Source organism: Peromyscus maniculatus, chromosome 19 (assembly GCF_049852395.1).
Source record: "Peromyscus maniculatus bairdii isolate BWxNUB_F1_BW_parent chromosome 19, HU_Pman_BW_mat_3.1, whole genome shotgun sequence".
Lineage (NCBI taxonomy): Eukaryota > Metazoa > Chordata > Mammalia > Rodentia > Cricetidae > Peromyscus > Peromyscus maniculatus.
Window position 1 is genome coordinate 20916953 of NC_134870.1, and position 12258 is coordinate 20929210.

A 12258-nucleotide genomic window follows, 5' to 3' on the forward strand; every position below is an offset into this window, starting at 1 on the left:
ACTATATTTGTTTAATTCATCATTATGTTTAATGAATTAATTAATTTAATGATTAATTTGTTATGAAATATTTCTAAAGTAAATGGAATAAAACACACTGACAGCATCGTTTACACTCTTTGGAGGAACTTTTAAAAGCTCTTGTAAGGTTTCGATTTAAAAACTTATTTTTCTATAAAAATGAACAACTGGAATCAGTAGTCTTGAAGGGGAATATTTATTCCAGGTTATGAACTGGAGAGAAGCCTTTCTGAAGGAAAAGAATGGTTGGGTGCAGAGCAGAGAAATAAATTATGTGTTTCCTTCTTGCTATCTCCAGCTTTGAGGCTTACACCCCATTTATTCCTTCCAGATATGTTTCTACCCCTCTTCACCTTCAAAGTTCACACTTTCTTTGTCCTTCCTACTTCAGGTTCCTCTGTACAATTTTTTAAAGTAGCCATTAAGCCAGACAACAGGCCTAATTGTGATGACAGGTTCTGAAGGTCATCTTGTCTGGACTGAGTGAGTGGACAGTGAGTAAAGCATCCTTCTGAACGTTTCCACAGTGTGTTTTCAGAGAAGACTGGCAAGTGGATTAGTGCTATAGTTTAGGTAAACACACTAAAGGTCTGTTTGTTGAAGGCTTGATTCAAACCTTTTAGATTTGTTGGGAAGTGATAGATCCTTTAACAGGTAGGACCTGGTGTGTGCCCTTCATGGAGATAATGGATCCCATCTCCTTCATCTTCCTCTTTTACACCCAGCCCATGAGGTGAGTGGTTTCTTCCACTATATGCTGTTGTTGCGATAGATCCAAAAGCCTCAGAACCAACCAATTATGCATTTGAACATCTAAAAATGTATGCCAAAGTGAGACTCTTCTCTCTTTGCAAATGATCACAAATAACCTGTTACAGTAATAAAAAGCTAAGCAAGTCAGGAGCTTAATTGTAAAAACCTTCATTAATGGGGGTTACACCATCTCATAAACTAGGGCTTGTGACCATGGCCTTCTCAGAGAGGGTAGTCTCCTTAGGTGGAGACTACATCATTGGTCTCTTTCTCTTTCCAAAAATTCTGTCTTTTCAAACTAAGCTGTTAATGACTTTCTGGATCTCCAGTCTACATATGTCTATTCTAGAAATTGTATTCTCTATACAAGATTCATAGAAATCTTGTATAGAGGTTACATGCTATCATTGTACTTTTCTAGAAATGCTGATATAGAGAAAATAGGTAGTGAGGAGTGAGGCTGCTATTATACCTATACCTAAAGAAGTTTTGGGATTGTATAATGGGCAACGTCTGGTAAAGTTTGGAGTCCAGGCTAGAAAATGCCAGAAACACTAGAAGTTGGGTGTCACGTTGTGGATTTCTCATCCTTAGGGATTTCATGGGATGACCCAGGTATAGTTACAAAGTTATAAGACTATGGTCAGAGACAGAAATCCTAATATTTCAACCTTACATCACCTAGAATGATTCAATAGCCCTTGAGTAGAAACACCTAGGCTCATGAAATGACTCCGTCTGGTTTCCAGGTTTATAAAGGGAAAACTGAGCGAAAGTTGTGCTTGAAGCACAATTCTTCCCTTGCTGGTAATAACTGTTGCAAATGCTTTTAACCTGAGGCTGAAATTTTGGCAACTTCCTTCTTTTTTTTTAAAAAAAAAAACAAAAAAAACATTTTTTTTTGAAGATTTCTTTATTTTATTTTTTATGTGTACAGTGTTCTGTCTGCATGTATGCCTGCAGGCCAGAAGAGGGCGCCAGATCTCATTACAGATGGCTGTGAGCCACCATGTGGTTGCTGGGAATTAAACTCAGGACCTCTGGAAGAGCAGCTAGTGCTCTTAACCTCTGAGCCATCTCTCCAGCCCGGCAACTTCCTTCTTGTTATATAAAAATAGCTATAGGCCGGGCAGTGGTGGCTCACGCCTTTAATTCCAGCACTCGGGAGGCAGAGCCAGGCGGATCTCTGTGAGTTTGAGGCCAGGCTGAGCTACCAAGTGAGCTCCAGGAAAGGTGCAAAGCTACGCAGAGAAACCTTGTCTCGGAAAAAAAAAAAAAAAAGCTATAGAATAAAGCTATTCTCTAACTGAACTTCTATGGAGAATCTTTAAATGATTAAAATAATTTAGCATAAATTATTAATTATGTACAAATACTTCAAGTGACACAAATCATGTATACAACAGTTGTAGTGAAGAAAAAGGGGTGAAAGTATCATGAAATAAGACCTTTAGAGTCAATGGCAGAATATTTAAAAATCAAAGGAAAAAATAAAACTCCTAAGCACTTGGTTGTATAGAAAATGTGTCATGTGTAACACATGGACAAGGAAATCACTGGGTTTACAAATAGACAGACTGGTCATGGAGAAAATAGTGCCAATTATTTCCTAAATTGCGTTTTCTTGCAAACAGGAGATAGATAGAGGGGCTTAAGGCTCAGGCTCAGGACACAAAGGATGTGCTGGAGGTGAATGAGATAATTTAACAGAATAAAAGAAAAAGATTAGCCATTTGAAACCAAAAGAGGAGAAAGCAAGGACAGATCTGAACTATCAGAAGCTATCATCACACTGGACTTTATTAACATGTATAATTTTTATGTGTCAACTATATATAAATTTAAATTTAATGACTTACAGTCTTTATACAATCCTAATCAATCTTAATTTTTGTATTTTCTTTCCTTTTTTTGATATTTCTTTTTAATGATGTATGCCTTAGAAGAGAAATGTGTAGTGTATTTAATTTTACTAGAATTTCAGGATGAAGAAAACTATAAACGATGTGGCTTGAGAAAAACTCAAAGGGATGTATTTCCAGTTATTATAACAACAAAAGATCAATAACATCAACTTCTTGATCCTAAGAAAAGAATCCTAGTCTAAGTTATAAAATAACCCCAAAATAAAATATTCAGAAAAGCTGAGTTTTATTTCAACAGCTAGGCATTGACAACCTAGATTTCCCCTGTATCTATATACAAGAAATGTGTCTTTTTCCTTTACAAGAATTTATGATTCCAGTATTATTTCAGTGGAGTGAATCTGCCAGGTAAATGTTAAGCTACAAGAAGTCAGGGTCCATGTCTGAATGATTCATTTCTCCAATCTCAGCACTTAGCCAGTTCCAGGAGCATTGTGAGCCAAAGAAGAGAAAGAGAGTGAGTGAGATACTTGTCCCTCAACCCTGCTGTTCCCTAATTTATGATAAAACTGCCCTCAATCCATGAAAATTGTTTTGACAGATTCCATTTTAGGCTTAGCTTTTCAGTTTTCTCTCTTAACACTTGTCCATTATCATTCTTTCCAGTGGTTGCTTTCTGAGCTTGGGTTTAAACAAACTAATTTACACACGGGGAAAATGGGTGAATGGGAGATTTTATTTTACATAATGAACCATTGTAAGACAAATAACAGCAATACTTCCGATGACAGCTTCTTGAACTATTTCTTGGAAAATGAGACAGGGAATTTAATAATATGAATAGAACATTCGGTTTGCAGAGGCTACATCCCTGCAGACAGATGGCTACTATGCAGGTGTAGCAATCCTAAGAGGAATTCATTGAGAGAGTCGAAGGGTCCTGTCTTGGGCCTATGTATCACCAAGTTCATAGTGTTGCTGCCTTCCCACAACAGAAACCACATTCTTTCATCAAAGTAAATTCACTATGATAATTCTTTAAAAGTGTATGGCAGGCTGAGCACTGTGAATATGGAGGATATGTGATTTCCATCCTTTAATGACCCATCAGTTTATATTATCAGCAATTTCTCTAATGCTCATCTATAGAGGACTCAAAAAGAAATACCAAGACTCTTCCACTTAAGAGAAGACCAGGACTTAATCTTTTGCTTTGAACTGTTCCAGCCTCTTCATTATTTACAGATTTGTGAAACTCAAACAACCAGAGTTATCAGGCAACAGCAGATCCCCTAAGCCTTTTATCATCCTAGCTACAAGTTTGCATATTTTCTTTATAACCAGACAGCATACGAAATGAAGCTACTCTTTACAGGAAAATGAGGCAATTGGAATGTTAATTTTATTTGGTAATACATTGTAAAATCTAAATAGCATTATCCAGCTGATTGACAAAATCTATCCAGCTGTTAAAGGCAAAATAAAACTATTTCAAGACCCACAGTTAGAGAAGTCTAATTTTTGCCTGCAGGTAGCTATTGAGAGGAGGGGGAAAGGGAAGGAGAGGAACAATTGTCTGGTTGATAAAATCTAGAAAGAGAGATGGGAAGGACACAGAAGTAAAGTATCATGTCATGCTTTCTCTCTTCTTCTTCAGCGAGCTTTTTATCTTCTTCCACAGACTGTCTTTCCTCTTTAATTTCTTTTCCGTTGAGGACAGCATGGATTCCTTCCTGCGAATTTCTCTCACTAAGCCTTGAAAAGCATCATCAATACCAAATCGGAGGGCTGCAGAGGTCTCAAAGAAGGCACAGCTATATTCTCGAGCAAGATTCATGCCTTCTTCTGTAGAGACCTAGGGAGTGAAATAAACAAATAATATTAAAAAGAGAGAGAAGGAAAGGCTTTTCTTCAAAATATATGTTCTCCTTACTCTGGCCTCTGGGTTTAAGCTTTATGAACAAGGGTAAAATGTGAAATTTTACTGTGAAAAAGTTCTAGAAATTTCTGAATTTGAAGGATAAATGAGAAATCTGAATCCCACACAAGAAAAGTGAGTATAACTCAAAGCCAGTTCTTCAATGATCAAAACCTGCATGGTAGCTCAGTGGTCAACAGCACAGGTGTAGGTGAATTCCACTTTAAGTCTCAGCGTAACTGCTTTTTAATTCTGCAAGCATAGGTAACCATAGTGATCATTTGGTGTCAGCTTCCTCTTCTTTTACACCAAAGAGCAGCGCCAACACCACAGATAGTTTGTTAGGCTCTTGCCATCATCTATAGAGTGAGTGTGCTGGGAATATTTCAAGCTCTAAAATGTTGATTCTTACATAATTCAGAGCTCTCATCTAACAGTGCATGATGGACTTTCAAAAATAACATTCTGGTGAAGGAATCAGAAAGAAAAACACTGTCACTATGATAAATCAACCTTTCTCCAGCTTAAAGCTTTATACATTATCTGCGGTGTTTAACATGCTATGATTTGTACTATTGTACTAAATGTTCTAGAAACTATAAATGGGCTGAAATCAGACACTTTGCCTCCTTTATTACCCCTTTAGTATCTATCACAGCTCCTGGAGAAGGATGTAGTAGAAGAGTTTAGAGAGTGATCCACCAAATTATTCAAGGTTCGAAAAGTATTAATAGATGTGTGAACATAAATTATGCAGCTATGTTTAAACACTAGGTTATTGCACTCTAGCTGGTTCTGGAATTCCTGCTCAACATTTAGATCTTCCAAAAAACCTTTCGGATTACAGTCTGCGGCCCTAGTAACAAGCCTGGGATGGCTGGGAGTTCCTCCAAGACAGTTCACTTTAGATATGTAGCATAACAACAAAATAAACAAAAACTGTTCTATTGAGTCCCGGCTACAGTCTGTTCCTAATACACTGTCACCACTCTGATAGAAAACAGGTACTCCAAAAGAGAGATAACTTTACCTACATCCCAATGGTCATAAAAAGTGAGAAAATAAAAAGCAACAAGTTAGGTTGTATGGTTAGCTTACACCAAGGCATGGCAAGATGGAGAGGGGGCTATTGAAAAACTCCTTATAAAAAAATTCATAAAAATTAAAAAAATAGACTGACACAGTCAGTGCCATAAGTCTCCAATAAAAGACAGATCGTCCAGTCTGTTTTTGTTATGTTTTCTTTCTTGCTGTCTTGTTTTTTTAAGGTTGGGAAATAACTTTATTAAGCCTTAAGAAGCTCTGCATATAATTAAACTATAGTACAAGTTTAGATACTATCTAATAATATTTCAATTCCAAAATAAAGTTATAGGTTTAACCATGAAGTTTCCTAACACTTGATTTTAATACATGGCACTAATTTCCTAAAAGTCTGAGGAAACAATATTTACAGGTGGAAATACTTCTGAAAATTTTGTCATCAGAAGTGTTAGTGTGTGTGTGTGTGTGTGTGTGTGTGTGTGTGTGTGTGTGTATCTAGAATCAAAGATATGTGAATAGGAAATGAAGGTTTTATGCTTGAACAGCATAAATAGAGTACTGAATGCTGAGACTTGGTTTTACAACTGTCAAAGTATGAGATTTGGAAAAGGGAGATGTTGCTTGTTTAAAAATCTGAAATTTTTCTTAGGACTAAAGTCAAAATTGTAACTGCCACAGAGGAGATGGAGGGGGCAGGGGGAGCATCCTCCACTTTGATTGTTCATCGGGGTCACAACATTCAGTATCCCAGAGATAGAAAGCACTACACTAAGAACTATAACTATAGGCTATCATGAAGGACGATTAGTTGTTGCTTAATTATGTCTATTGGCCTGATCACCAGGTATGAACTTATGGGAGTTCACAAAGGTTTCCTAGTGAGATCTGATCTTGCTTTACCCAGAAGGGCTGCATAAGGAGATGGATTGACCATGTACATGGTTACCAGGTGTTTGGAACCATCTGAACTTGGCTGTGCTGGGTGTGGGGAGTTCTTTTGTTCCACCCCTTGGCATTTCTAAGAGACAGAAGGGGCTGGTGGGTTTTGACCCAGGCCCTCCCGAGGCTGTCCTGTGTTTCTATCTGTCTCTTTCCCCTATATTTCTATTTAAATATTTCTTACTTCTCTCTATTCAAGAGTACCCTGGGGGAAAAAGAGAGGGTGGGTCCCCCATATGAACTGAGCTGCCAGCCTAAGCCTTCACCACACAAAGACGTTCCTGTAATGGTTCATCACAAACCCAGCATTCTTCATCTTCATGGAAAAGCCCCATCTTTCGCTGAATTCCCCTTTCCTTCCTTTCATGGGTTTCTGGACTTTGTTTTTCTTCAAGTTTGTGTTTTGCTCCAGTTGCTACATAAGTGGTTTTGATTTTTAAATTGACAGAAGCAGTAGGACTTCTAACCATCCTGACTCCAACTGTCTCACTTTCGTCTCGATGACAGGCACTTCTTTATGTGTGCACATGGGGTTATGTGGTGTCCTTCTATTGTACTTCAATTGATCAAAAAAACATCATGTCATTTGGAGAAAAAAAATCTCCTTAGTAATTCATGCTTCTTGCCTCCATAGAAAGGTTTAGTGTGGAAGATGATGTTTACATTATAACCTGTTTAGGGGCAATTAACATTGCATTCTCCTCTAATTCCTCTCAGGGCACTCTCAGGACAGAATTTCCATAGCCATTGAGAATGTGAGAATGTAATGTTCACCATAGTCTAGACATGAGACACGGGACTGATTTAGTCCAGATCTGAGCACTGAATTGTATCTTCCTGTTGAAACACTAAACATAAAAGACTGGGCTGATAGATGATGGGGACTTGCTCATTTACAAATGTTACACTGTTCTAGGAAACCCAGGGAACTGTCCCTTTTGTAGCTACTCTGTTTTCTTTAGTACCTTGGGCAACTTCCAGTAACATGGAAAGGTCTCACGCAAAATAGGATTGAATGGCTTTGGGCCACCAGCCGTTTTCCTCCTGAGCATTCTCCCTCCCTACCATTTCACAACCTGAACCACTAAATCCCTGGGATCCTCAAGACCTGGATGTGCAAAACATCTGCATACATTTCTAAAAGATATTTTCTTTAAAGAATAAGTGTTGGAAGAACATCTTCCTAAGGTCCATTCAGAGCCTAGCTTGTGCATGATAAAGTCCTTGTGTTCCCCCCACTGGCACCACTTACCTATTTTCATTTCTGTTGTCATGTGAATTAAAAAAAACCATCATCATTTGTTGTTTTGGACATGGAGGAATTCAGTGATTCTGAGTTGTCTGGGTGCTGTAAGGCTATTTCCTGAACTGCCATATGTGAAGATGAAGGCAGATCCAGAAGAAGCAATTAAGCACTTTGAGGAAGAGCCACTTTGGTGGAATTCACCAGCATCAGAGAACATATCCTTACTGCTAGAGTAAAGGAGATCTGGGACTGTCTGGACACAAGGTGACAAGGCTGAGAAGAGTTAGGCTGCTGCTAGGTGGTGACTTTCCTATGCCTGCACTACCTGATGCTGGAGTCTGGTGAAGTCCCAAGGTAGCTCCAACAAGTAGGGAAGATGAATGCTGCTCTGACTCATATGACTAAGCAGGTTCTAAAGGTAAGAGTCTGGGAAGGCATAGTGCTAACTACAGGTTTCCAGGGACTAGGTTCGTACTTTGCATCTATAGGATTAATAGCACTTACAACTCCACCATGTGCTGCTTTGCATTACTCTGGTTCTGAGCAACCTGCAGCCACAGAGTGCTGAGCTTAATTGACTCTAGGATGCTACTTGCTGTGTCCTTAAGGGTTTCCACATTCTTTCTCTGTTTATCATCTTTACAATTTAAAATTTGGCATCAAAAATCAAAATTTTAGATAATGTTAGCAGTCATGCCAAATGGACAGGGGGAAAGCCCAGAAGGCTTCAACTCAAGAGTTTGAAAAAAGAGCAAAGAAAGAGAAGGGGGAAATGATGATGCAATTATACTTTCAAAAATTTAAACCATTATTTAAAAAAATTAAAGAAGATTTTTTACAAAAAAGTAATAGGTAAGCATAAGACTCTACAAGCTTCTTATCAACATCTTGGGCACTGAGAACAAGACCTGATTCCAAATGTCTTTAAGCTGCCTGCAAGAGAGCCCAGCTCCCCACCCCTGACACACAGGAGAGTCCCTCTCCCCATCCTGACACACAGGAGAGTCCCTCTCCCCATCCTGACACACAGGAGAGCCCCTCTCCCCATCCTGACACACAGGAGAGCCCCTCTCCCCACCCCTGACACACAGGAGAGCCCCTCTCCCCACCCCTGACACACAGGAGAGTTCCTCTCCCCATCCTGACACACAGGAGAGCCCCTCTCCCCATCCTGACACACAGGAGAGCTCCTCTCCCCATCCTGACACACAGGAGAGCCCCTCTCCCCACCCCTGACACACAGGAGAGCCCCTCTCCCCACCCCTGACACACAGGAGAGTCCCCCTCCCCACCTCTAACTGTCTGCTTCAGGCATACATTCCAGCCAGTGGTGCAGTACCTGGGATACCTGTTCCCTCTGTTTTCTTTTCTTTTTTTCTATAAACTTTATTATTAAAAAAAAAAAACTTACCAATTAACAAAACATCACACACCCAAATTAACTAGACTCAAAGTGTATACAAGTCAACAAATATCTTCTATACAATTAGAATAGGCATTTGGAATGAAAGCCATGGAACTTCACATTAAATTATACATTAGCAGTATCAAATATGTTTTGTGAACATATTTTCTGTTTTCTTTAATCTCTTGCATGTGCAATACATTGCAATGAATGAGATTTAAATTTATACGAAAAAGCTGATATGACATAAACATCAGATAAAGTGGACACTATATAAAAGAGTATTACTAGAATATAAGGGAAATGTTTTATAATGATAAAAATCAATTCACTGGAAGGATAATATATGTATAAACTTGTTTCAGCTAAAAAAAAAAACTTCAATTTATAAGCGAAAGAGCTGACATTACTAAAATCCACAATGTTACTTGAGATTCTTAACATACAGCTCTTGGCAGTTGAAAGAACAAGACAGAAAAAGTCAGTAAGAATATAGATTTTGAGCAAAGTAATGAAAATACTTGCTATAACTTTCAAGATTTCAGGCTATACCCGATGCCACAAATAGTTATATTATTTTCAAGTAAACATCAGATTCCATGTTAAACCAGATCTGAAAATACTGCAATGAATAAACATCACAGCATATTCCCAAACAAATAGAACTGAGCTAGAAATAAATGAAAAGGATAACTAAGAAGTCTCCAAGTATTTGTGAAAAATATATCTCCATGTAGGTGAAAGTGAAATTACATTAAAATTACAGAACATTTGTTACTGAATTATGAAATGAAATGCTACATATGAAAATTTGTAGGATTATCTAAATCTATGTTCATATGCTATTCATATCAGTGTATTCATGCTTTGGAGAAGTATAAACAGGTGGGTGTAATGATTGAAGTATTTACTCAACAAATTATCTCCATAGGACATATTTAAATCACAAGACATATAGTATAATACTGAACAGTGACCAAGAACCTAGATGAAGTTCAGCAATTAAGTAGGGTTGTAATGTGTTCTTGGGGTGGCATTCCAAATGAGTGATGAGTTGGAGGTGCTGTCCTCGGTGCCCTGATACATAATTCACTATGAATAATTTAATATTTTATTAATTCCTTGAGAATATTTTTGAGTAAAATGTATGGGAGTTAGTAATTATTTCTACTAACAATTAAAGGCAATTTTGGCAGGGAAGAGTCAAAATGGAATAGAAAAGTCTATAGCTTAAATTGATACTTTTTATATCCTTAAATTTATGTTTATGTATATATGGGTTAACAACATATTTCCATATATACATTCTCTATATAAGCAGATTTATGAGATGTTTTGTAATTATAAAAATCACAAGTAAACCAATACAAATCTCAAAATTCATTTACAAGTCAAATGTAAATAAATACCTCACACGCCAAAATAAGCCAGACCCCAAAACCTGAACAACCAGAAGAATTTCTGTTTAGTTAAAACAAAGTTTTAAGCTTTGGGTTGCAACAGGCTTGCTTTGGGGCCACTAATCAGTTTCCAAATCATGACACAGAGACTTATTATTGATTATAAATGCGCAGCATTAGCTTAGGCTCATTCCACTAGCTCCTATAGCTTAATTTAACCTTTTTCACTTCATCTATGTGTCTGTCTGTCTGGCAACTTCCAGACATCTCCCTTTTTTCTTCCTCATTATCTCTTCTCTCCTTCTCTCCTCTCTACTTATTCTCTCTGCCCACCAGCCCCACCTATCCCTCTACTGCCTAGCTATTGGTTGTTCAGCCTCTTATTAGACCAATGCAGCACAAACAAATGTAACAATCTTTGCCTAAAGTAATATTCTACAGCCTTCAGTATTGAGTATATTTTATTTATTTACAAATTTATAAAAGTTTATAAAATTTTTAAAGTCTGTGGCAAAACTCAAGTTCATCTAAAATAAAACAAGAAAACACATTCCACACACATGTTATTAGACTCAGACACAGCAAAACAGCACCATAAATGGGAATGTATGTTGGTATAGACGAAGGTAAACTCAAACTTTCACATTTTTACAACTCAGCCAGTGATGCAGGAATAGTACATCTTCTACTTACAAACAAGTGTTCACCTTTGGGTTAGTTACTAGAACATGAATTCTGAGTGATCTAATTGAGTCTCACAGTAATTTCTACATTTATAGTAAAATCTAAATGGAAATGAAACACTAACATATGTATCTTTTCTTATACATCTTTTTAAAATTCCAATTAGATCAGTGACCTGAATAGCTCACTTTTACAAAAAGGAAATTAAAGTGAAGACACACTTGAAAAAATTTCCATGAGTCAGTCATGTTCTTTTATTAAAACTATTGAAACCACATTTCCATCATCCTTACCTTCAAGCTTTAAATTTATGTATTAAAAATGTATTGGGGAACTTATTCCCAAACATACCTGAAGAAAAAAATTCCATCAAATATTGGGGTTCTATAGTTAGTAATTATTGGCGGTGTGAAGAAGGTAATTATGGCCACAGTATTACTGGAAATAACACTTAGGGAACTTGCCATTTAGTAATTGTGGTCAGCTTTGGTCAGAACCCAAGAATAGACAAGTAACAGCTTCCCTGTTTAGATCCAAAGAACAAAGAGGCCCTTTCCTGATATATCATCTGCTAGAAGAAAGAATATTTTGTCTTACAATTAAATTTTCAGAAAACACAGCACTGGCAAGGAGAATGAATGTTGTGTTTTGAGGACTGGGGGCGAGACTTGGCGAACGAGTGTGACAAGGAACAACCCCTCAGTCACAAAGAAAAGGTGTAAGAACTAATGTGCCATCAGGAAGCCTCGGGGAGATGGCCAGGGTAATACAAGAGAAAATTGTTTCATATAAGTAATAGAAGATTTCAAAAACCTAGGGGAGCCATGCTCCATCAGCTGGGGGAGGCCTTGGCACACAGCTGGGAGGCGGAGAGACCACTGCTGCACAGGGAGCAGAGCTGGCGCCAGACGAGCCAGCTGCTGGTGCACGCGGGAGCAGAGATCTGCTGACTGGAGGAGCTTCCCGGCTCTTTACATCTGTTC

The 12258-nt window shown here is 37.8% G+C and overlaps 1 protein-coding gene and 1 pseudogene across 6 annotated transcripts in view; both read right to left on the reverse strand.

Moving 5' to 3' along the window:
• Window positions 1-2080: 2080 nt before the first annotated feature.
• Rit2 (Ras like without CAAX 2) overlaps window positions 2081-12258 on the reverse strand; it is a 327715-nt gene continuing 317537 nt past the window's right edge. For all 6 annotated transcript variants that reach the window (XM_042264077.2, XM_076554862.1, XM_042264076.2 and 3 more), the window contains one exon: window positions 2081-4494. In XM_042264077.2, the coding sequence (XP_042120011.1) occupies window positions 4267-4494 (228 nt within the window). In that variant the 3' untranslated portion in view covers window positions 2081-4266. The remainder of the gene's footprint in view (window positions 4495-12258) is intronic.
• The window catches only part of LOC121823980 (oxysterol-binding protein-related protein 9-like), a 52585-nt pseudogene continuing 47104 nt past the window's right edge, over window positions 6778-12258 (reverse strand).